At 42.6% G+C, this 26,341-nt stretch overlaps 2 protein-coding genes across 5 annotated transcripts in view; one reads left to right on the forward strand and one right to left on the reverse strand.

The window, feature by feature from the left end:
- rbm18 (RNA binding motif protein 18) overlaps positions 1 to 9,550 on the reverse strand; it is a 46,765-nt gene extending 37,215 nt beyond the window's left edge. The window contains exons 1-2 of one of the 2 annotated variants that reach the window (XM_069889189.1): positions 9,352 to 9,550; positions 5,495 to 5,648 (exon numbers count right to left, since the gene is read on the reverse strand). In XM_069889189.1, the coding sequence (XP_069745290.1) occupies positions 5,495 to 5,607 (113 nt within the window). In that variant the 5' untranslated portion in view covers positions 5,608 to 5,648; positions 9,352 to 9,550. Of the gene's footprint in view, positions 1 to 5,494; positions 5,657 to 9,351 lie in introns of both variants that reach the window. The other variant, XM_069889180.1, reaches the window with a different exon arrangement.
- Positions 9,551 to 9,569: 19 nt separating this feature from the next.
- Positions 9,570 to 26,341, forward strand: part of mrrf (mitochondrial ribosome recycling factor) — a 33,584-nt gene continuing 16,812 nt past the window's right edge. For 2 of the 3 annotated variants that reach the window (XM_069889157.1, XM_069889165.1), the window contains exons 1-4: positions 9,570 to 9,625; positions 19,784 to 19,992; positions 20,708 to 20,863; positions 24,141 to 24,259. In XM_069889157.1, the coding sequence (XP_069745258.1) occupies positions 19,809 to 19,992; positions 20,708 to 20,863; positions 24,141 to 24,259 (459 nt within the window). In that variant the 5' untranslated portion in view covers positions 9,570 to 9,625; positions 19,784 to 19,808. The remainder of the gene's footprint in view (positions 9,626 to 19,783; positions 19,993 to 20,707; positions 20,864 to 24,140; positions 24,260 to 26,341) is intronic. The other variant, XM_069889168.1, reaches the window with a different exon arrangement.

The raw sequence follows: 26,341 nt of genomic DNA on the forward strand, positions 1-26,341 counted from the left end.
CTGCAGAAACATAGACAACAATGAGGAACCATCTAGGAAGGAGATAGATCAGCTGGTTGACAAAAACAACAACATCCTTGAACTCAACCAGCTGATCTACCTGGCATCCTTGCAAAACCAAGGAGCTGATTGTTGACTAGGAAGGAAAAATCAGAGGGGTATGATCCAGTGATCACTGGGGAAATCGGATAGATTGGGTGAGCAAATTTAAATTCTTGGGAATCACCATCTCAGAGGATCTTTCCTGGACCCTACACATTAATGGGATAATGAAGAAAGCATGTCGGCACCTCTCGTTCCTCAGGCATTTGTAGAGGTTTGGTATGACACTGGATACCCAGGCAAATTTTTATAGATGTGTGATAGAAAGTGGGTTGACCGGCGACATCAACATCAATACCCCTGAGTGTAAAGCCCTGCAAAAGGTAGTGGATACAGCCCAGGACATTACAGGCAAAACCCTCTCCACTGCTGAGGACATCTACAGGAAATGCTGCCAGTGGAGAGCAGCAGCATTCATGAGGAATCCAATCACCCAGCACATACTATGTTCTCCCTGATACAATCAGTAAATAGGTTAAGGTGCCACAAGACTCACACTACCAGGTTCTGGAACAGGTGATACCCCTCCACCATCAATCAGGGACTCGTTTAAGGACTCTTATTGATTTTTTTTCCTCTCTGTATTGTTCAGTTTATTTACATTACTTTATTTGTTTACATGTGTATGTTCAGTACATTTATTTTTTGCACTACCAATAAGGGTTCTGTGTGATGTCATGTATGTACTCTTGACAAGAAATCTCTAATTTCAGATTGGTTTATTTCTCTTTGGCACTTGTAGACACAAATAGAACAAAATATGAACATTTTAAAATCTAGTACATAATAGGCTCAAATAGGACTACTGAATGCAAGTTCAAAGAACACCCACAAGATGACTGCATTTGAATTGAATTATCCTGCACACCTTCAAATAACTTGAAACACATTTCCTCTTTTGTCATTGAAGTGGAACCATGACAGCCTTGTGCTGGAGCTTCAATGAAACATGGATAGGAGTGGACACGACACCCTTTTCCTGATAGAACACTTTACTGTTATGAAAAATTCCTAATTTCATCTAGTTTCAATCTGAACTATGAGTAACCAGAGCCTCCATGTCACTCCCACCTCTGTCTTTCGTCTCCCACAGTGCTCTAAGTTCAATATCAAATGGAAGAACAATATCAAATATTACAGAAATCAGCACTCAGTAACAAATTCAGTTAGCCTGCTCACTTTTCTAGCATTAGGATTACTCTTTTCTCCAGCCCATTTATGTTATTTAAATTTTGTCAGTCTTTTGCAAACTGTACCTCATCCAGATGCAACTTCACCACCCCCGTTCATCACCACCCCCGTTCATCACCACCCCCGTTCATCACCACCCCCGTTCATCACCACCCCCGTTCATCACCACCCCCGTTCATCACCACCCCCGTTCATCACCACCCCCGTTCATCACCACCCCCGTTCATCACCACCCCCGTTCATCACCACCCCCGTTCATCACCACCCCCGTTCATCACCACCCCCGTTCATCACCACCCCCGTTCATCACCACCCCCGTTCATCACCACCCCCGTTCATCACCACCCCCGTTCATCACCACCCCCGTTCATCACCACCCCCGTTCATCACCACCCCCGTTCATCACCACCCCCGTTCATCACCACCCCCGTTCATCACCACCCCCGTTCATCACCACCCCCGTTCATCACCACCCCCGTTCATCACCACCCCCGTTCATCACCACCCCCGTTCATCACCACCCCCGTTCATCACCACCCCCGTTCATCACCACCCCCGTTCATCACCACCCCCGTTCATCACCACCCCCGTTCATCACCACCCCCGTTCATCACCACCCCCGTTCATCACCACCCCCGTTCATCACCACCCCCGTTCATCACCACCCCCGTTCATCACCACCCCCGTTCATCACCACCCCCGTTCATCACCACCCCCGTTCATCACCACCCCCGTTCATCACCACCCCCGTTCATCACCACCCCCGTTCATCACCACCCCCGTTCATCACCACCCCCGTTCATCACCACCCCCGTTCATCACCACCCCCGTTCATCACCACCCCCGTTCATCACCACCCCCGTTCATCACCACCCCCGTTCATCACCACCCCCGTTCATCACCACCCCCGTTCATCACCACCCCCGTTCATCACCACCCCCGTTCATCACCACCCCCGTTCATCACCACCCCCGTTCATCACCACCCCCGTTCATCACCACCCCCGTTCATCACCACCCCCGTTCATCACCACCCCCGTTCATCACCACCCCCGTTCATCACCACCCCCGTTCATCACCACCCCCGTTCATCACCACCCCCGTTCATCACCACCCCCGTTCATCACCACCCCCGTTCATCACCACCCCCGTTCATCACCACCCCCGTTCATCACCACCCCCGTTCATCACCACCCCCGTTCATCACCACCCCCGTTCATCACCACCCCCGTTCATCACCACCCCCGTTCATCACCACCCCCGTTCATCACCACCCCCGTTCATCACCACCCCCGTTCATCACCACCCCCGTTCATCACCACCCCCGTTCATCACCACCCCCGTTCATCACCACCCCCGTTCATCACCACCCCCGTTCATCACCACCCCCGTTCATCACCACCCCCGTTCATCACCACCCCCGTTCATCACCACCCCCGTTCATCACCACCCCCGTTCATCACCACCCCCGTTCATCACCACCCCCGTTCATCACCACCCCCGTTCATCACCACCCCCGTTCATCACCACCCCCGTTCATCACCACCCCCGTTCATCACCACCCCCGTTCATCACCACCCCCGTTCATCACCACCCCCGTTCATCACCACCCCCGTTCATCACCACCCCCGTTCATCACCACCCCCGTTCATCACCACCCCCGTTCATCACCACCCCCGTTCATCACCACCCCCGTTCATCACCACCCCCGTTCATCACCACCCCCGTTCATCACCACCCCCGTTCATCACCACCCCCGTTCATCACCACCCCCGTTCATCACCACCCCCGTTCATCACCACCCCCGTTCATCACCACCCCCGTTCATCACCACCCCCGTTCATCACCACCCCCGTTCATCACCACCCCCGTTCATCACCACCCCCGTTCATCACCACCCCCGTTCATCACCACCCCCGTTCATCACCACCCCCGTTCATCACCACCCCCGTTCATCACCACCCCCGTTCATCACCACCCCCGTTCATCACCACCCCCGTTCATCACCACCCCCGTTCATCACCACCCCCGTTCATCACCACCCCCGTTCATCACCACCCCCGTTCATCACCACCCCCGTTCATCACCACCCCCGTTCATCACCACCCCCGTTCATCACCACCCCCGTTCATCACCACCCCCGTTCATCACCACCCCCGTTCATCACCACCCCCGTTCATCACCACCCCCGTTCATCACCACCCCCGTTCATCACCACCCCCGTTCATCACCACCCCCGTTCATCACCACCCCCGTTCATCACCACCCCCGTTCATCACCACCCCCGTTCATCACCACCCCCGTTCATCACCACCCCCGTTCATCACCACCCCCGTTCATCACCACCCCCGTTCATCACCACCCCCGTTCATCACCACCCCCGTTCATCACCACCCCCGTTCATCACCACAGTTTGGGGCAATCTCTCTTGTGGACTCCACCCTTCATAGACCAACCCTCACTTTCCCGCCACCCTTTCTGCCACATGGACTCCACCCATCACAGACCAACCCTCACTTTCCCACCACCCCCTTTCTCCCACGTGGACTCCACCCATCACAGATCAACCCTCACTAGTTGGTACCTCTATACATTGATTTAGAAAACTTTCCTGAACACATTTGACAAACTCCAAGCCATCAAGCCCTTTTACAGTATGGGATTCCCAGTCACTATGAGGAAAATGAAAATCTCCTAACACAACCTTATGTTTCCTGCAGCTGTCTTCTATTTCTCTACAGATTTGTTCCTTCAATTCTCATTGACTATTGTGTGGTCAATAATACAACCCCATGAGTGTGGTCATACCTTTCCCATTCCTCAACTCCACCCATATAGCCTCAGGAGATGAGCACTCTTGTCTGTCCTGCTTGAGCACAGCTGTTCTATTTTCCCTGATGAGCAATGTCACTCCTCCCCATTTCATTCCCCCACCCCCCATTCTAGCTCTGGAAGCCCGAAATATTGAGCTGTGGATCTTCTCACACAGGTGTGTGGAATAGTGCCTGTCCCTAACCTTCAACCTCTACCACCAAGGATAAGGGCAGCAGGTGCAGTGGAACACCACAACCTGCATGCGCCCTCCCAGTTGCATACCATCCCAATCTTGAGAAAAATTGCCAATGTTTCACCATCACTGGGCCTAAATTCCAGAATGCCCTTCACAACAGGTGCATCTTCACCGGAAGGACTTTAACAATTCAAGATGGCAGCTCCCCACAGTTTTCACAAAGGCTATCAAGATGGACAATCAATTTTGGCCTGTCCAGATATCTTGATCTAGGTAAATGAATACATGGACAATGTAAGAAACAGGAGTTATCCATTTAGCCCTTTGAATTTGCTCCATTTTTCCACCATGCATGATTTTCTACCCCAAACCATTTTCCTGGGAAATTTCTATATTCCTTGATTCCTCAAACATAGTTACATTTTTCATTTGGAATGCAAGATAGATAAGAAAAAAATAATTAACAAAAGTGGAGAGTGGGAGAGAGAAAACTAGTGCTGACACTAGGTCAAACTTTTCAATGCAATTATATCAATCATGTGTAGGCATTCATAGGTCAGGAATTCATATCCCAGGGATACAGGAGAAAGTAAAATAATGGGTCTATGTACGATTATTACTTCGTACGAAGACACACAAAGATTGAGGTAAAAATTGTCACCGCTCTTAAAAGAACAGGTAATAAGCAAATAATAGAAAATAGATTTAAAGAAATGTTAAAACTTCATGTTGAGATGCACTGAATGGAAGAAGTCTCATGGAGTATAAATGATCAGAAAGTTTAAAACTATTTTAAATTCTATATGCCAGGTACAGGCACCAAAAAGTTTATTTCTGTACATTTTTCAAAATTATGAGTCATGTAATCTTGTATTTAAATAATATATTCATAACTTAGAAAACAGGCTTTCTAATTAGATGCATCTTTTAAAAGAATTCTTTAATCTCTTCAGGCTTCATTAATTTGCTGAACTTATCTAATTGCCACTAATCAAGGTGTAAACATTAGATTAATCATGTTCATGCTGCTTCAAGGAAAACAAATAGTTTAATACAGAAATAAATAGGGATATATTTGATATCAATTTGGTAAGGACATACATTAATAGTTGTTATTCACAGCACAACAGTTAGTGAGACAAAATTGTGAACCTGAACTGTTGGAAACCAAAGCAATATTTACTGTACTCACTCAGTTAACCTGGAATCAAGATTACCAATCCAGAGTCGATGTCCCTCCTGTGAGGTGCTTTCAGACAAAATGGAAGCATTCTCCAATGGAAGAGATTCATTTTCAGAACCCATACGTCACGACAACAAACAGCGTCTCACCACTCCAGCATGTCCTAAAGTGCTTTGCGCACAGACAGGAAAAGGCAGAGGTAAAAGTTTTCACTGCTTCAAAAGGAGAGGTAACAAGCACATGATAGAAAAGGGATTCTAAGCTATGCTGGAAACATCATGTTGAGGTGCATTGAATGGAAGGAGTTTCACAGAACATAAATAATGCAACAACCAGGGTTCTAAGGTTAAAGTTATTTAAGATTCTATATCCCAAAAATATCAAATCCCAATATGTTGGGAAAGGTGCAAACATACTAAAGCATCCATCCTACCCTGGTTACACACTCTTCTCCCCTATCCATAGCCAGAAGATACACAGGCTTGAAAACACAAACCTTCAGATTCAAGGACAGTTTCTTTCCTGCTATTACCAGACTCTTAAATGGATCTCACACTCGCAAAGAATTTGCACCTGCACTGTTTTTAAAGTGTACTTTTTTCTATCCCCTGCACAATAGTTTTGTAACACTATGCCACACACTATTTATTATTGCACTACTGGATCTATGACTTGACTTGCCTGGATAGCATGCAAAACAAAGCTTTTTAGTGTATCTCAGTACACAATAAATCAATACAAAATCCTTTTGAAATTATGCAGGAAACATAGCAGCCAACTTGCACAAAGCAGAATTCTACACACATCAATGCAGGAAAATAAATATTTCATCAGTTCATAAGAGTTCAAATACACATAGCAAATTTAGAACTGATGTCCAGCAATGCATCTGCTCAGACAAATTAAAAATCTCATTTACAGAAATCTTTTAGGCCATTAAATTTCAAGGTATTGTAATGAATATACAGATAGCAAGCTATTCCACATTAGTAATATACAAATATTTCTACTGCAATTATGTGTGCATACTTTGCAGGTTGGTGGATGCATAAAAAAAATTCTGCAAGACAAGGATATGAATTATTTTACTCTAGAATCTACAGTTCGATATCTCAAAGTAATAATTGAGCAAAATGTATATTTTTCCTAATGCTTTCAAAGCCGAGGGGAAGACAACCAGGTAGAGATATTGAAGGACTTCTAAAGGACAGGAGAAAGCAGTCAAGCAGTGAATAAGGCAATACAAATGGAGCTTGGAAACAAGATTAAACAATGATGGAGTTAATAATGAGTGCAAATTGGCTTTAGAAGGAGAAACTGAACTAAATCTGCTGCAGCCATGGGGTGGAATCAGAACTTGGTGAGAATGTACATCAAATTGTGAACCAGAAGGCTAAAAGAAAGAAGGCTTGATCTCAGGTTGAGAAAATGTCCTAGAAAGATTTTAACTTAGATTAAAAACTGGACATATTCTTCAAAGAGTGAATTAGAAAACACTTCGAATAGTTTATGAATTAGAAAACACTTTGAATAGTTTATGAATTAGAAAACACTTTGAATAGTTTATGAATTAGAAAACACTTTGAATAGTTTATGAATTAGAAAACACTTTGAATAGTTTATGAATTAGAAAACACTTCCAATAGTTTACCTAATTCATTCCCTGCAGGCGGGTTGAAAATTACCCTCTTTTCCACCAGTTTTAAAATTCTATTTAACGGAGTCATATGTTCAGGGCAAGATCAGCTTGTAGCACACAGGCTCAAAGGACAACAGAATCAGTTGTCAGAGAAGAGGGTGGCAAGGGCAGATGATATATTTGGCCACTAGGGCTCTGTTTGACAAGCAGCCTGCTATGGAGGTAGATTGGGGTGGGCATCATTAGTACAAACATATTTTTACAGAATATGGATTTGAATGGCAGTTTAATCAAACACCGCTTGCACCAAACTGGAAACAAAAAATTGACACAGCACATGACCAGAGTCAAACAAGGTGAGGGCAAGCATTGGAGGAAATAAAAGAGCCTGATGTGTTCAGCTGGTCAAAGGCTACATACTCAACCAAGTTGATGCACAATGCAGTGAACAATCACAGAACAGTTGTTTTTGCTGAATCAGAGAAAACAAAAGTTATTGTACATCAATGCTCTAGCAAAACAGATGATTTCCAACACTTACATTGAACAGTACAGAACAAAAACAGGCTCTTTAGCCAATGTGTTTACACTGAGCATAATGCTTAAGCTGAATGCTGTTTGCAAATGATACATATTCCTCCATTTCCATCTTATTCATGGGCCTTTCGAGAAGCCTTTAAAATGCCACTGTTGCACCTCCTTCCACTTCTACTCTCTGTGCAAATAAAAATTGCCCTGCACAATTCCTTTAAAATCAGTGGTTCCCAACCTTTTACTTTCCACTCACTTACCACTTTAAGTATTCACTATGCCATGTGTTCTGTGATTAGTAAGGGATTGCTTAAGGTGGTATGTGGGTGGAAAGAAAAAGTTTGAAAGCCACTGTTTTAATCATTCCAAATTGATTTGTTATGTGCAGTTTCATAACTTCAAAGGAAATGGACCAATGACAATTTTTCTCAACCAAACATTTCAGTAACTTACATTTCAGTAAGTGTTTTGAGCAGTGATTCTCAACCTTCCCTTCCTACTCACATACCACCTTAAGCAATCACTTACTAATCACAGAACACTTATACTTATATGTGAGTGTAAAGTAAAAGATTGGGAACCACTGCTTTAAACCAACCCCCCCTTACCATCTTAAATGTATGTCCTCTTTTATATACTTCTGTAATGGATAGCAAAATAACACATTTCAACAGATGGTGCAAGTGAAAAGTGTAGATAAGCACTTAAATTACTTTTGGCAGCAAAGGACACAGGCCAAAATGGGATGAATACAGATGAATGCCTACGAGTTAGCATGGATAGAGTGGGCAGAATGGCCTGCTTCCACAGTATGACTCTCACTCAAAAATAAAGAGTAGTAATGAAGTAAGAACAATGATGCACAAACTCAGCAAGTCAAACAGTGTATTCTAAATAGAAAAGATACAATTACATAACCAACATTTCAGACATGAGGACTTCATCAAGGTGCAAGTAGGAATGAAAACATTTCAAACTGGAGAAGAGTATTTACCAGGGAGGGTCAATACTAGGACCATTATTATTATTAATGTAGATAATGATTTAGACAAAAAGGTCCCAACCCAAAGTACTGGCTTTCTATTTCACTTCATGACCCAGAGTCCTTCCAGCTTCTCATTCTTTGCTGGTCAATCATTTAGACTTGGGTATACAGGGCTCGATTTCCAGAAAGGCATTAAGACAAGGAGAATGGCAAGTTGGATATTAATAGACCAAGGATAATACAGGGAACCTAATGCAATGATCAGATAGATCAGCTCAGCTGCACAAACTACTCCAGAGACTCGGATGTTGTTGTTGTACGTGGGGCATTTGCATTCTTCCAGTAATTATGTAGATTATGCTAGGTTTACTGTCAAACGTAAACTAACCGTCGGCAGACAAATGCTGAGAAGAGAATCAGTGGAGAGCTGATGGGCTTGTGTGAAAGAAAACTAAATAGAAAGAAAATAAAAGAGTGTGAGGGTAGAAATAAACGGCCCGGCGGAGGCTCCCTCCCCGCATCGCGCCGACCGCCTGTCTGTCTGAAGCAGGGTTTGAGTGCGGGATACGGAAGCCTTAAACCTCACAAAAGCACAGGCCCATTCTCAACCGTGCGGCTTTCCTGAAGCCTCGGGCATGGAAGCGGGAGCCGCCTTTTCCCACACAAGCACGAAAAAGACTCCAGCCCGGGTCACTCTCCCCCAATGCTCACCTTTTGACTCAGTGGCCGAGAGGAGCATTCCTCTCACCTTCCCACCACATCTGGTCGCGACAACTGCTGACCTTTCACCTGCCCCTCCACTTCCCGCCTGGCCTCGGGAGAGTGAACTACACGTCCCAAGATGCCGTCTGGCCCCCCCCACCACACGCTGCCTGTCGCGCGTGGGCTTGACAACGGCCACTCGAACTGTAGTCCAGAGTTACGCATGCGCGAGATTCTCCGTTGGCCCGGATGTACAAAGGACGTGGTTGGCAGGAGAGCTGGGGTAGGTGTGTGGGCCTAGGTTTTGACGCTGACAGGCACGATAACAATCGTGATCGTAGGATGGTGCTGGGGGGAGTACCGTACCGTACTACGGGAGAGCAATATTGAGGGAATACCGCACTGTGAGGGTGGGCTTGAGGGAGCGTTGCGGGTAAGATCGCAATGAGTTAGAACAGGGTTGAGGGAACGACTTTCAGATGAGTGCTTTCAATTAAATACTTCAATCCCCAGAGGGGGTGAATTCGTATTTGCGTCAAATCTTTGGAGTCTAGGGATTGAGCAAGAAAGTGGATCTGAAGATGCAGAGTCATCTGCGATTTTAATTGATGGGATAGATTCGGAAAACTAAACAGCAGGGTTTGGGGGGGGGGGGTCAACGGATTGGAAAAGTATGGATAAAGATAAAGGGAAAGAGAGTGTAGGAGAGGTGATTGAAGTCTCCAGAATAAAAGATGGGGCAGAAAGTTTAGAAACGGATTGGTGTTGGGTCCGCTACTTTTCACACTGGAACTGGGGTCCTGGTGTGCTAGAGAGAACTCAGGAACCAGGGTCTGAGACTGTGGGAGGGAGTGCAGGAACTTGGCCCCAGTATGCCAGAGGGATGCAGGATCCAGGGCCCCGGTGTGCCAGAGGGATGCAGGAACCAGGGCCCCGGTGTGCCAGAGGGATGCAGGAACCAGGGCCCCGGTGTGCCAGAGGGATGCAGGAACCAGGGCCCCGGTGTGCCAGAGGGATGCAGGAACCAGGGCCCCGGTGTGCCAGAGGGATGCAGGAACCAGGGCCCCGGTGTGCCAGAGGGATGCAGGAACCAGGGCCCCGGTGTGCCAGAGGGATGCAGGAACCAGGGCCCCGGTGTGCCACAGGGATGCAGGAACCAGGGCCCCGGTGTGCAGAGGGAAGTACAGGAACCAGGGCTGCAGTCTGCTAGCAGAATTGCAGGAACCACAGCTCTAATGTGCAGAGGGAGTGCAGGCACCAGGGCCCCAGTGTGCCAGAGGGAGTGCAGGCACCAGAGCCTCAGTGTGCCAGAGGGAGTGCAGGCACCAGGGCCCCAGTGTGCCAGAGGGAGTGCAGGAACCAGGGCCCCGGTGTGCCACAGGGATGCAGGAACCAGGGCCCCGGTGTGCCAGAGGGATGCAGGAACCAGGGCCCCGGTGTGCCAGAGGGATGCAGGAACCAGGGCCCCGGTGTGCAGAGGGAAGTACAGGAACCAGGGCTGCAGTCTGCTAGCAGAATTGCAGGAACCACAGCTCTAATGTGCAGAGGGAGTGCAGGCACCAGGGCCCCAGTGTGCCAGAGGGAGTGCAGGCACCAGAGCCTCAGTGTGCCAGAGGGAGTGCAGGCACCAGGGCCCCAGTGTGCCAGAGGGAGTGCAGGCACCAGGGCCCCAATGTGCCAGAGGGAGTGCAGGCACCAGGGCCCCAGTGTGCCAGAGGGAGTGCAGGCACCAGGGCCCCAGTGTGCCAGAGGGAGTGCAGGCACCAGGGCCCCGGTGTGCCAGAGGGAGTGCAGACACCAGGGCCCCGGTGTGCCAGAGGGAGTGCAGGCACCAGGGCCCCGGTGTGCCAGAGGGAGTGCAGGCACCAGGGCCCAGGTGTGCCAGGGGGAGTGCAGGCACCAGGGCCCCGGTGTGCCAGGGGGAGTGCAGGCACCAGGGCCATGGTGTGCCGGGGGAGTGCAGGCACCAGGGCCCCGGTGTGCCAGAGGGAGTGCAGGCACCAGGGCCCCGGTGTGCAAGAGGGAGTGCAGGCACCAGGGCCCCGGTGTGCCAGAGGGAGTGCAGGCACCAGGGCCCCGGTGTGCCAGAGGGAGTGTAGGCACCAGGGCCCCGGTGTGCCAGAGGGAGTGCAGGCAACAGGGCCCCCGTGTGCCAGAGGGAGTGCAGGCACCAGGGCCCCGGTGTGCCAGAGGGCGTGCAGGCACCAGGGCCCCGGTGTGCCAGAGGGAGTGCAGGCACCAGGGCCCCGGTGTGCCAGAGGGAGTGCAGGCACCAGGGCCCCGGTGTGCCAGAGGGAGTGCTGGATCCAGGGCCCCGGTGTGCCAGAGGGAGTGCAGGCACCAGGGCCCCGGTGTGCCAGAGGGAGTGCAGGCACCAGGGCCCCGGTGTGCCAGAGGGAGTGCAGGCACCAGGGCCCCGGTGTGCCAGAGGGAGTGCAGGCACCAGGGCCCCGGTGTGCCAGAGGGAGTGCAGGCACCAGGGCCCCGGTGTGCCAGAGGGAGTGCAGGCACCAGGGCCCCGGTGTGCCAGAGGGAGTGCAGGCACCAGGGCCCCGGTGTGCCAGAGGGCGTGCAGGCACCAGGGCCCCGGTGTGCCAGAGGGAGTGCAGGCACCAGGGCCCCGGTGTGCCAGAGGGAGTGCTGGATCCAGGCCCTGGTGTGCTAGAGAGAGTGCTAGAACCGTGATCATGGTGTTCTTGAGGGAGACAGTTCTTGAATTAAAAGTATTTTTGAACAAGTCAATTGTGGATTTTAATGTTTTACTGTATACATGAACACTGAATAAGCATGTCCTGTGTAAATAAGGAATAATTTCAGTCTTCAGATAAAGAATAACCTGTGTAAAGGAACCATTGAGTCCATCAAATCCACAATGTTTGTAGCAGTTCTATTCCCCAAACCTGGCTGCTTATGCTCTCTCGTGTCTCCTTCAACTCCTCTTTTCAATTATTTTGTTTTATCTACATTAAGGTGCAATTTATAGTAGCTAATTAATCATGCAGCGTGTATTTGGGATATGGATCAAAACTGAGTATCTGGAGGAAATCTGCATGGTCAAAGAGAATGTGCAAGCTTCACACAGACAACATCTGAGGCTGGGATCGAACCCAAATCTCTGGTGCTGAGGTACAGCAGTGGAAACAACTGCACTATCGTGCCACGCATTTATAACTCAATTGATTTCCAGTGAAGAGGAGGATTAATTTGTGAAGAAAGTAGCCTCTACATAACTCAAAACCCAAATCATAAGTGCATTGGAAAGCATTGATTATTAACTCATTTTTAAAAAACACACACATTGGAAAATGTATCAATTCCAGATTAGCAATTTGCAGTAGTGGTTAAAAATAGCCAGTTATGGGTGTAAAAAGAGACCTCTTGTTTTAAATAATGCAATTGTATTTTTTTTCCAGGTTTTATGAACTCAGCTTTGTTCTATTAATGCAACTGGAGGAGTAAGGGATCTGTTTTTGTTGTCCATCAATAACTTCATTCATAGGTGTAATGCAGTATTGTCAATGTTCCTTGGAGAAAATGCAATCTGAATTTGGCAGATGTATAAAAGACCAACTCCTTTTCATGTTTCTAATTCTGTATGGTTGGTGTTGATCATCCAAAACCAGCCTTCAAAACTCTTTGTAACGAGTTTCTTGCCAAAGACAGAAAGCCCTGATATAAGTTTATAAGGAAAGACTAACGTGCATTTTACATCTCTTGCGAGACTTTTCTTTCAAGAATATTCTTTAGCATCCTAAGACCCTTTGATGTTTTAAAGAGTAGCCAATCGAAGATAAGTATGTAATAAATGACTCACTTGATTGAGATTCATTAATGCATTTTTATAACAATGTCATGGTATTGCATGGATTATGTTGCAGCAAAACAAGAGCAGCATTTGTGCAGCATCTTTAACTTGGTATCCACAAGTGTTAAGACTGTGGTAGTAATCAGTCAAATGCCTAGGATAAGATTTTGCAAGGTCCTTGTGCCTCCGTCTTAGAATGGTTAAAAAAATGAAGCACTCCACATGTTCTTGATCAGAGCTACAGCTTTGGCAGGTGGTGACTGCAGCTCTATCTTTCTTACAGGAATAATGAGAGAACATGTCACCTCAGACTGTTCTTCTGGCCAGAGTCTCGAGCATAAAAGCAGGCTGCCTTTTGGCGACCTTGAGTTGGAAAGAGTAGAGAGATGATATCTTAGACAAGAAAGAAACTGAATTAGCAGGCAAGACCTGAGAAGAGTCTTTGTTTAAAGGAAATCGGCTAGCAAAAATTGCCCAGTGTTTTCTGAGACATCGTATTTTTCCAACTGTACTTAATTGTACAGTTGGAAAATCTGATTACATATTTGGGAGCTAAATTGTAACCTTATTTATCATAAACCACCTATCACGCTAACCTACAGAAGGAAATTGCACAGTAACATTAGAAGTTGAGATGTAAGAGTTGCTTCCAGAAAAGGGTTATGGCACAAATTTTAATTAAACTAATGAATAAGTTATAAATAATTGTTGTTGCTGTTTTTGAGCATCCAGTTTCAGGAAGAAAGGGTTAAATATGCAGCTGCACGAATGCAGTAATTACAGATTTCATTGGGAATTAAGATTGTTAATGAGCCTTAAATCCTTAATGCTGATGCCCCACAATTGGGCCATTCATTTGGTGTTTTACTTTAAAAATACTATTACACAGCATATGTGCTCTAAAGTAGCATTAAAAGTCTAACCATACAGTAGGTGAAATTACAAAAATAGTTAGAAAAATACATGAAATGATTTGAATAAACCATTATGAATAAAGGGAAGGAAACATTAAAATGTGCATATCATTTGTCTCTCAAGCACTCTATATGTGATTGCTTCTGTACTTGAAGGTATTTAGAAAGGTTTTCAGTTAAAACTGTGCATATAATTTTCTACAGTATGGTAAGTTAAAATCAGGTTTCTGAGGTTACAATGAATCTGCTTTTGATTGGAAGTGATCTGTATGAGATGATGCTTTTATTCAAATAAGTTAATATCAAATCTAAAATAGTTTTTTTTTAAAGTTGATTTTTTTTTATCGTACTGCTTAGGCAATCTGTCATCCTATTAACCACAATGACTGGGATGTGTCTTCCACCTGCTGAGCTCCTGACCTCTGATTGCCTATAATTGTAAGGGTACGAGAAGAAATAAATTTCTTTTTCACAAAAGAGGTGGCTCAGTTCACTCTTATCAGCCTCCTGGTAGCTGGATTCAGAGCAGCGCAGACCTGGTCATGGATTACTAGTATCAAGATCTGAGTTATTAAATTGTAACCCGAGTCAGACACAGACAATCCAGACTCGTATCCGATCCAACCCTGGAAGCATTTGTAGAATATCCCACCTAAACTATGAAACTAAGCCAGACTTATCATTCCTACCTGTAAAAGACACTCCCAAGCCCAAGAGAAATCCCCCATTTAGCACCCAGAGAAGAATAACTCAATGTGGGATACTACCTCCTGATCACGTGATGAGACCAACTTGAAGCTCCATGCCCGGCAGCATTGTCAGTCCATTCCTTTGCAGACTATCAGATCCTGACATCTAAACATAGTGTAATTTGAAATTGACATCTGAAGACCATCTTTCTGTGGTGGGTCAAATCCACTTCTTGGTCAAATGCCACCTGCAGGCCCCAAGCTATGCAGACCAGGATGCAGAAGTGAGCCAGTTAGACAAGGCAGGATTCAACCCTAGATGTTTCAGTGAAGTATACATATAATCTATCATTGGGCTCATCTCAGACAGGAAAACACCAAAAAACAGAAGCAGGTATAGGTCACTTGGCCCCTCAAACCAGCTCATTTTCTCTGCCTCTTCCACATAGTCTCTACTTTCATAATCTTTCAAAAATGTATCTTACCTCATTTTTAAACACAACCTATGATTCAGTCTCCATAACTCCCTGGAGTGAGTATTTTGGAGATCCAGCAGTCTCCCAGAAGAAAGTCCCGAGCATTTTATGACGAAGTCCCCTCATTGGAGACTCTCCTACTGGTGGAAGCATCTCCACATTCATCCTGCAATGCCTCTGTTTCATTGCATGTTTCAGTAAGATCTCTCTTCATTCTATAGAAGACAGGTCTAGCTTTTTAGTTGTTTATGATTGACAAACCTCTCTCATTCCAGGAATGATACTAGTGATTCTCTTCTGGACCCTCCAAAGCATGCATATCAATTTTTAAACAGGAGGACCAAACCATGCACAGTACTAAATGTTTAATTGGAATAATGTTTTTCTTATTTTAAACTTCAATCCAGAGCAATAATGGCAGGATGCCATTGCCATCTTAATCCTTGCTGCACCTAGATGTCTACTCTCAAAACAAGTGGAAGAGCATAAAACCAATGATGCTGCAGCAGGACATGTTCATCAGATTCTCAATCTGATAAATATATATTGTCATGACAGTGTCTAGCTGGTAATAGTAAAAATATGTATTTCCAAGGAGCATATAGCATATAGTGTGAGTACTATTGGAACATGACAAAAATCAGCAATCAATTTTGTGTGCAGCAAGCTCCCACAGAAAGAATGTGATCATCTTTTTCTTGTGTTACCACTTGAGAGATAAATTTTGTCCAAGACATCATAAGGGTCCCAATCCGAAATGTTGACTGACTGTTTCTGCCCATGTATACTGCCTTACCTGATCTCCAGTTTCTCATTGTTTGCTCACAATTCCAGCATCCACAGTTCTGTGTTTATCATGGACAATTCCCCTGTGTTCCTCCTCAAAATAGAAATTGGGATCTTTTATAGCAGTTGGCCTCAATTTAATATCTCATTTGAAAGATAATGTTACAAGAAGAGAGTTTGACACATTTTCCTATATTGGTTAGGATACTGAGTGCAGGTGCTAAGATCTCATTGGCGAGACCACATATGCAGTATTGTGTGCAGTTCTGGTCATCAAGCGATAGGAAGGAGGTCCTAAAGCTGGAAAGGGTGCAGTAAGTATTTTTGCAGATGTTGCCTGAACTGGATGGCTTGAATTGAAAGGAGAGACTAGTCAAACTGGAGCTTTTCACCCTGGAGGTGGGAGGCTGAAGGATAACCTACAGAGGGCGTGTGGGGTGAATGGATATAGACTTTTTTTTCAAGAAAGGGAAGTATAAAACTAGAGGACTTGGATTTAAAGTTGGATGAGAAAGATTTAAAAAGGACCCGAGTAAATCCTTGCTACCTTTTCACATAATAGGTGGTGGGTATATTGAATGAGCTGCTGAAGGTGGGCTCAGTTACGATGTTTAAAAGACATCTAAATCGGAAAGATTTTCCGATATGGAACAAATGTGAGCAAATGGGGCTAGTTGAAGTAGACATCTTGATCAGCTGAAGCACCTGTTTCCATGCTGTATGGCTCTATTATCATATTAAGCACCAAATGGCATTTGGCATGCTTGGATCCTTTGGTCAGGGCATTGAACAGAAGTTCTGATTTCATGTTACAATAGCCCAAGTCATTAGTGGAAACAACACTCATAGAGTTTTGTATGTAGATAGATCCAAACCAAGGAGCTCATTAGTGACTTCAGGAAGGAAAAAGCAGGTGTATGATCCAGCGATCATTGGGGTATCAGAAGTGGAGAAGGTGAATACATTTTGTGTTCTTGGGAGTTACTATCTCAGAGGATATTTCCTGGAGCCAACACACTAATGGCACATCAGCGTCTCTACTTCCTCAGGAGTTTGCGGAAGTTTGTATTACATTGGAAACCCTGGCAAATTTCTACAGAGGTGTGGTGGGAACTATGCTGACCAGCTGCATCACGGTCTGGTATGGGAACATAATCCCCCCCTGTGCATTAAGACCTGCAAAAGGTAGTGGACCCGACCCAGGACGTCACAGGCAAACCCCTTCCCACCATATAAAGAACATCTACAGGGAACACTGCCGTCAGAGAGCAGCAGCAATCATCAAGGATCCATGCCATCCAGCACACACTCCGTTCTCGCTGTTACCATCAGGAAAGAAGTGTAGTGCCATTAGACTGGCACCACCATGTTCAGGAACAGCTGCTACCCGTCCACCATCAGACTCCTCCACAACAAACTCAATCAGACTTATTTAAGGAATATTACTTTTGCACTTCATCAATTTTTTTTCCTCCCTGTTTTGCACAGTCAGTTTGTTTACAATTCTTTATTTGCTTACATGTGTATGTATGTGATGTGTGTATTCTGACAATAAATCTGAACTTTTAACTTTGAGTGGCCAAGCTATAGGAAGGATGCCTCAGTTCTGGAAGGACATTTTTTCCTCAGCCTTTTGGTTACCCACTGAGTCACAGTGACTAGAATAGCAATTCGACAGAGTATAGAAATGATCAGTTAGAAAGTACTTTTCCGTTGCTTTCATTGCTGGAAAGGAGTCCACTGATAGATGAGCCTCTATGTGATTTAAGGAGTTAGCTTGAAGCTGATTCTTGATCAGCAGGGATCATTGTTTGACTGCGCGTCTCTGTGCATCCTGCCTGTACTCTACTGCCTCCTGACCTGTCATTCTTGCTAATAGAGGTCTATTCCCATTTTCTACTTATAGAGCTATTAGTAATCATCACTGCTCTTTGAACCTCACTACTGACATCACATGAACAGGGTCTAAAACCAGCCAAGATTTGGAAGAGCTGTAGGAATTCGTAATGCTCTTTGGAGTTAGTTCAGGTTTGCAATATAAAAAATCCTGGTTGTTGCACTGGTAATCAGGAGAGCTGTATTTAAATATTGGATAACAGCGTCATTACCAGATATTAATTTGTTTGCTAAGCAAGGATTTGTATGGTTTCATCACGATATGTGAACTCATTCTCTGCATTCTGTGGTTTTATGCAGTTTACCATAGAGGATCAATAATTCTGTTTTATTATGAATGAACTTTTGACTAAAATTGGCATTTTGGATAGGAAAGGGCTAAGTGCAGGATAGCCCAATTGAAGTAGAAGATCTGCTGTAATGTTACTGAATGTTGAAGGAGGCTTGACGGGTTAAATGACCAACTAATGCTCAGTATGTGATGTGTGCTGAACTAGATTATAACTTAATTTTATTTCATTTTAATATATTAGGACCATTCCTAGCTGCTAAGTATTTATTCAGAAAAAAAAAGATTGGAACCTCTGTGGCATCTTTTGCATCTCCTCGGACACCTTGAAGCACTCCACCACAGAGGCTGCACCTCAAAATCTCTTTATTGTCTGTAATTTTGGATACATAGTGGCTAATTTGTATAAAGGATGCTCCTCAATCAGCTGTGCGATAATAACCAGAGTGCTTTACTGAATTAAATCAGGGTTCCTTTATATTATTAACAACTTTAGAATACATATGAGGGAATAAGAACTTTAAGATATTAACTGAGATTCATTGACAGATCTTTAGGTTAATAGAGGGTACAAGTAATTTGTGATGTTGGGATTATATTTCAAACTCTGATCTTGATAGAGAAAAAAATGCTCCTCTGCACCAGAATATTTATGGGCCAGATAAATAACAAATGAAATCTTAATAACATTGATGTATGAAGAGAATCAGTGTTAGACATCATCCTTTCATCCTTTAATATGACCTTAAACATTGCTGAAGTTCAAATAGGCTATTTTGTGAGGTTGGCTAGCACCTTCATCTAAAACTGTCCTCTGACCTGTCAGATGCATTAAAATCCAGTCCAACTGATGGGATAAATGCTTTATAGATCCCACTTAAAATAAGTTTTGGCAGTTTAACCCCAGTTCATAGTTGATATAGATTTACAGTGCAAAATTACTGTAAATACGGTACCAATTATTCATCTCAGAGGCTACTGGCATGGATTGTGTGAAAATTTGAACCATTGAACCTTGAAGCAGGGCAGACAGTTGTGAAAATTAGTTTTAAGCTGCATTGGAGAGATAGGAATGAATTTCCTTCTGAACGTGGTATACGTTACACCTGGAAAGAGTTTCACTGGGTGGCTAAAAAGTAAAACCATGGCATTGGCAGTCAATCCATTAGACTGGAAATTTACATGGCCAGACTAATTATCCTATGAATGCAAGTTGCTCAAATCTGCAGGATGCTTTTTTCAGTATATTCTCCCTCTCTCTGTTTTAACATTTAGATACAAGATTGCAACATAGTCAAATTATGTTCAGTTTAACAATTTGCAGTATTTTCAAGGGACCTGCTCGTGCTGACTGTTTCATTATGTCAGAAATACAGAGATAATGGATTTGAGGTGGTTTAATAAATACAACTTGCATAAAATCAGTTTTTTTTAAATCTTGAAAGAAAAGTTGCTTTCATTTGCCTTGCAATAGTCAAAATTCTTATTGACAGAAGCCTGTGAAAAAGCATGATAAAGATCAAATTGTAACTCATGGCAGCAAGCTACTGAAAGATATTGCATCTTGTCTTTCTGCTGTACTTCAGGTAACTAAAAGTGCTTTCTTGCACAATGTCAATTACACTGAGATGGATGCATCAGCTAGGACCGAGGGTCTACAAAATGTGTGCATCCCCCATACAATCAGCAGTCCAGCACCAGGCAGGACATCCAGCTCTGTTCCTGGATAACTGCAGGCAATGTGAGGCCCATTGCAGAACACCAAGCCGTCTGTTTGCCACTAAGAAGACCAAAGGTAATTCTGCCATAATTCTCCCTTTATCATGTAATTTGTTGGAGTGATAAAAATATTTGCCTAATTCTTGAAAGCATTTGTCTTCATAAATATATTTATCATATGTATAACACCAATAAAAAAAGTTACTTGGTTGAGTTCAATGTTGTAAATCAGTGCTTGGAGTGAAGTTTTGATACACCATATTTATATGTTAATCCTCTGTATTATGTTTAAAATATTAACTTTTTTTGAACTTGAAATTCTCTCCCTGAAAATCTATTTTAATTAAAGAGAAATATAAACCAATTCATTTTTGTTACCCACTGCTGAACTTTATATGTGTGTGGATTCATGTGCAAGGTCTAGCTGACAGATTAAAAAATCAGTTGTATACCTGGTGAGCATCAAATGAGAGTATTTGTACCTGTGAGTTTATAGAAGATTTTGACTTCATAAATGAAATGCATATTTCAAGGAGTTCTCTGAGAATCAGCCCATAAGTGTATGTCAATTTTATTGATGTGAGAATAGGTATTTTTTCTGCTCTCCTCCATCTGTGTTACAAAGCAGACAAAAAAATGACCCAGGTGCAATTTTTAATTTAACCAACTTCATTTATTTATGGATAAGCTCTGAGATGCTCAACGACGAGTTGACTTACATTAGCTTGTAGTCAGTCTCCTTTCTAATTATTGAGCAGTGCACCTGAACAGTTACTGATTGTAAATTGCAGTGAAAACCAAAGGACAAGCAGGACCTCGAATGAACATCAACGCTGCTTTAGTGGAGGACATTATCAATCTTAATGAATTAAAGCAAAATATGTTGGAAATCGTACAGAATCTCAAAGATGATTATGGGAAGAATCTAAATATAAGAACCTCTCCAGGTAAGCTCTCGCAACACAGTCTCGTAGAGCACCTGGTTTTCAGAAAAAAAAATGTAAAAAGACCCAGAGTTTTGGAAATAGTAGATTTAATTATGGTCTTGTTTGTGTTAGTTTATTTCTCAGCTGCAACTGATTTTTTTTAAAATTCAGCATGATGTCATCCATAGATCATCCAAAATTTTGCTTTTGCCAATCACTTTCTTTCATCACATTAACCAGAAATGTTCTTCACATGCCATACAAATATTCATCAAAGTACATTTAACAGAGGAAACGTAGCAGCTTTTTGCTGCTGTGGTGAAAGTACCCATTACAATGTGTTCAGAATGTCCTCATCAAAATCATGCAATCATAAAATGCTGCAATAAGTTGACCTCAATTTTACTTATTTTTATTCATTATCCAACAAGCTGATTAGACTCCCCACTATGTACCCAATACCTAAATCACTGCTTGAGTAATCACTCATTTTGTTGGGCAAAATTGACCTTCGTTTCCACTACTGAGCATTTGTAAGGCTGGTCTTTTGCTGATGCAACACTATTTTTCTAGTCGAGTGCCTGAATTAAGTGCTGCTAGGTTTCCTGAAATCTGCCCCTGGTTAAATTTCATTACCTCCTTTCACTGAATAGCAGAAACTTAAATGTCAAGATGCTTAATTGTCCAAACTTTATCTTAAAAAGATATGTGGTGTGAAACCCTAATCATTTTCTGAAACAGTCAAGGCTCATAGTTCTGTCTCTCTAATATAGGTGTTCATTTTTATTCGCTTTTAAACAATGGTGGCATCATAATGATTAACTTTTTACAAAGCTGTAACAGAATGGTTTCACATAACCTGCTTCTGCCTCGTATAAAAATTGGCAAATCTCTTCCCTCTCTCCTGAAAATCACAAAATCCTGTTTTTCAATTATTTTTATTCCTAATTGTGTATTAATAGAACTCTGAATTTGAAACTGACAAAAAGTCTTGAGAAAAGTTACATTTGAAATTTATTTGGGAGGTTTAATTAATCTTCAACATGTTTTAGCACCGTATATAAATATAAGAAGAAATTCAAACATTTGCTTTGATAAGTGTTCATCTCTCCCACATGAACGTTACCATCACTCAAAGTTCACATTTTCTTTGAGTGCCTCACCATGCTTTGGCTGCGCTACATTTGACTTCTGTTGCCCTGTTCGACCTTGTGCAGCCCCTCTTCACCGTGGTCTTGACCAGGAAGAATCCATTTTTGCTAATAGCTTCCTGTAAATGGCTTTTGTACGAGTCACATGTCAAAACCGTCTAGCTGAAGTGTTTGCAGATGTGATGGATTTGTTTTCCATGAAGGTTGACAGGTAACAGCATCTGAGGTTAAAAAAAAATCCAGTTGTCATGAAACCAGTTGCAAGGAAAAAGTTTAATTCTCTTCTAAATATCAAGAAAATTATCCAGTCCTTCTTCCTAGTATTTAAAGATTGTTTTTCATTGTCATTGTTTAAGAGTTCAGGTATACCCGGCTTTATGAATACTCGCTTTATGCAAATTCACTTTTTCGAAGAAACTTGTGTTTGCCCTCCAAAAGAAATGTGAATGGGTTTTCGCTTTTACGAAAATAGCCTTCAATAGTAGTGAATGGGTCTTTGCTTTACACTCTTTCGGCTTATGAAAGGCTTCATAGGAACACTCTACTTTTGTAAAACAGGGTACACCTCTATTAACATAAAAAATACTGGGCAGAAATTGTGAGCTGCTCATATTCATGTTACTTTTCCTTTAAATGTTCGTGCCCTTGAGTTAAATGTGCAGTTGTGCACAGCTTTTGGAATTGTGGCAGCAAAATAGTGACCACTTTGTAAACTGCTAAAGTACATGCTTTGCTTATTTGTAACAGCCCAGTTTTATCACTTTAATACCTTTTATAGCAATAAATAATTCCATTTATTAACTGTTTTGAGCCAGGTGATGTATGCAGCAAATACCCCTGTTGCTTTTGTTTTAGCTCTACGTGAGATCACTAGGAAAAGATATTATTAAGATAGAATGGCTGCAGGACTGATTATAATGGGAAAGGACATATTTTTGGAGAGATATGTCATCAGTATATTTGTCTCCATTTGCTATAAATATAAAGGATTGTTTAAACCATTATTATTTGAATGTCGAAGGACTTGTGTTAGTCATGCACACCAATGGGATTTCGCAAACCTTTGTCTTCTGCATCCAGTAAGAAGCACAGAACACAAGAAAACACCCTCCCTGCAGGTTCCCCTCCAGGTCTTCCATTATCATTACCTTGAAATATAACAAAATTCCTTTATCATCTTTGTAGCTCAAATCTTCACTCCACACTCTGAGACTACCTTCATCAGAAGGTCCACCATGGTTCAATAACCATCACCTATCCAAGGGAAGTTGGGAGTAGTACCAAAAATTCCCACATCCTGAAAAATGAACAGAGTTAGACTATGTTTTATTCCACAATTAATTTTCCAAGAACTATTCTCAAACAGAATTAAACAGAAATATATTTCAATTGTGTTATGTATAAAGACTCTGCTCATTCAGGTAGATTTGAGAAAATATGCCACTCCTATTGCCTGTTTAAAATTAAATGTATGTAGGGAAATCTTTCACTTAGATTTACTGGATAATATCCAACTATCCAACTTGAAGCAAAAACTTCAGAAGCAATGCCATTAATATTTCAGTTGCTGTGTGATGTAGGATAATGTGGTGTGACATCAGTTATCCAACAGCTTGAGATTGTTGTACTTTAAAGGAAACCTTGCTGAGTTGATCACGTGAAAGGAACTAGCAAAATCATAACATCAGTAGTGTTGGCTTTCTGGTCTTCTGCCTCTTGAAACAAAGGTGGTTTTTGTAGCTTCAGTGCACAAACTTCATCACATGCAGTCCCTGACTTGCAGCATGTCATCCCATCACTAATTGCATTCGACACAGGATTATTTGGGTATTAATACAAGGTCACAAGTGCTAAGAGGGTATGAAGTCTGCCTCTGGTTGTACTCTTGATACTCAGTTTCATTGTAGTCAGCAGAGCTGATTATCAAAAATCAACTACAATGGGTGGTTAATATCGTAGCACTGGTAACCAAATTTCAGGACCTATGATGAGATAAAAGTGTGGAAATTTTACAGAAAATATTCCAATCTGAGCACAGTGAAACATTCTTTAGGATTAATGGGTAATCTCATTCTCAAAATGCTCCACTTCCATCTACTTGGACTCATTTGTTAAATACTTCCATGTTTTCTTCCATTTTATTTCAGGTGCTTTAGATCATATAACAGTTACAACTAGCAATGGAAAATTTCCTCTAAACCATTTGGGACAAGTTTCCATGAAATCACCTCAACTCATCTTAGTAAATATGACTAGCTTCCCTGAGGTGAGTTAATGTGTGGAATATGCACAGTATTTAAACACAAGCAGCTAAAATGCAGTTAACATTTTTATTTAATATTTTGATACATGGTTAAATATTGGCAGATTCAAAACAATATACAGGTATAACCTCCTTTATAAAGGTTAGAGTGTTCATGAGAAACCATTCGTAAGCCAAAAATTTGTAAAGCGAAAACCTATTGTCTACTATTGGAGGCAATTTTCATAAAAGCGTTAACCCATTATAATTTATTCATAAAAGCAAACAGGTTTCTTCGTATAAGTGAATTTTCGTAAAGTGGGGTTTACCTATAATTGAATACATAGAGCGTTGTTAGTTAAGTTAAAGTACACAATGATAAAATGTAGCAGTGCTTTTTATGTCTCTAAACTCTTAAGAACTTTTAAAAGTATTTTGTTGACTCATGAGCTCTTTAAGTACAACCCTAAAGTAATTAAAAGTCCCCAAATTATTAACTATAATAACCTTGATTTTTAGTAGTTGTGCAATCATGGAAATTTAAGGTATTAAAAGTAGCTCTTATATAATGAACTCAAGACAAAACTAGAGACATGAGAGACTGAAGATGCTGGAAGCTGGAGCAAAAAAAACCAATTTGCTGGAGGAACTGAGCAGATCAAACAGTATCAGTGGGAGCAAAAGAATTGTCAACATATTGGGTCGAAGCCCTTCACCCAAACCAATCTCGATGAAGACAGACCCAAACATCAACCTTTCTTTTTCTCCCTTTGATGCCATGCCGCTCGACCCGTTGAGTTCCTCAAGAAGAATTTTTTTGCTAAAAACAAATCCAATTCGGGTTTGTCCCATTTGTCAGCTGTGAGGACTTGTGGCTCCACCACCTTTTCAGGTTCTGAGTTCCAGTCTCTCTTAGGGAACTTTTCCTTAACTACTCTATAACCTTTGTGTCAATAAACAGGTCTATGTATCCTGTCTATTGAACTCTACTAACTCAGAGAAATTAATTTTTTCTCTAACCCAGTTAAGATTTCTTACAATTTTGTATCCCTCCACTCAATCTCACCTCCTTCACTTTTATTCAACAGAAAACAATCCAGCTAACTGACATCCTCCTCATAACCAATATTTTTTGGCCTTCTCCAGTCTTTTAAAATAGATCTCACGAAACCAGTGGTCATAAAGCTAAGTAGAGGCATCCTGCTTTCCCTTTTGATACACAATGAAGTTGGTGAGAGATTTTCTCTGCCATTACAGACCTCTGTGAATTGTGCTTTTCTCACTGGGAAGTGCACTATTTCTTAGAGCCTCCTGAAAATTCAGATTTGCAATGCAGGGAATCATTAGTATCCCATTCCTGTGGTTCAGTGCCTTTGTACATCAGCATGCTACTATGCATCAGCATTGCCAGTAATGCAATATGTAATACAATCTAGGCAGTAAAAGCACAGAACCTCTGAAATACATTTCATCATTTTGAAACATTAATATAGTCTTGAGTATCAAACAGTGAAAAGAGCTGTCTTTAGTTGCCAGGGGTCCAAAACTTGAGATTCTAACTAAAAGAATACAAGGGAAGTTAACTTTAATGTATAGAATTATGAAATTATTGAGTAATAATTATTAGCTGTTAAGGCAGAAACCTCATTAGTTAAATGGGGAATGGAAAACATATTGGAATAGGGAGAATATAAAAGGATAATGGGGAAAGTTGAAAGAAATGTAATTGCAGTGTTTAGCTGCAGTTAAAGAGCAAGTACTGATTCTGGTGAATTAAGTTGTGTCGTTTCTTCTGTTTCAATTGGAATGATTATGTGACTTGTTTTGAAGAACACATTCTACTCAATATTATAATTGTACCATATTCCAAAAACTGCTGCAATAAAGAGAGCAGAGGGTCACTCCGTTAAATCCTCATTTATATTGAAGTCCGTTGTTTAATGTATGACAAGATGATGGATTGTTCGAAACCTACTTTAACTTTTAAGCACTCTGTTCCCGAACATCTTTCATGAGAAGGAAATGAGCCACACTTCCACCTTACATTGTTGTCTTTGGGAACATATTTGTTTGATAAACACAGCTTTCACTGCAATTGTGGAGAAT

This window comes from Narcine bancroftii, chromosome 1 (genome assembly GCF_036971445.1).
Source record: "Narcine bancroftii isolate sNarBan1 chromosome 1, sNarBan1.hap1, whole genome shotgun sequence".
In the NCBI taxonomy this organism is placed as follows: domain Eukaryota; kingdom Metazoa; phylum Chordata; class Chondrichthyes; order Torpediniformes; family Narcinidae; genus Narcine; species Narcine bancroftii.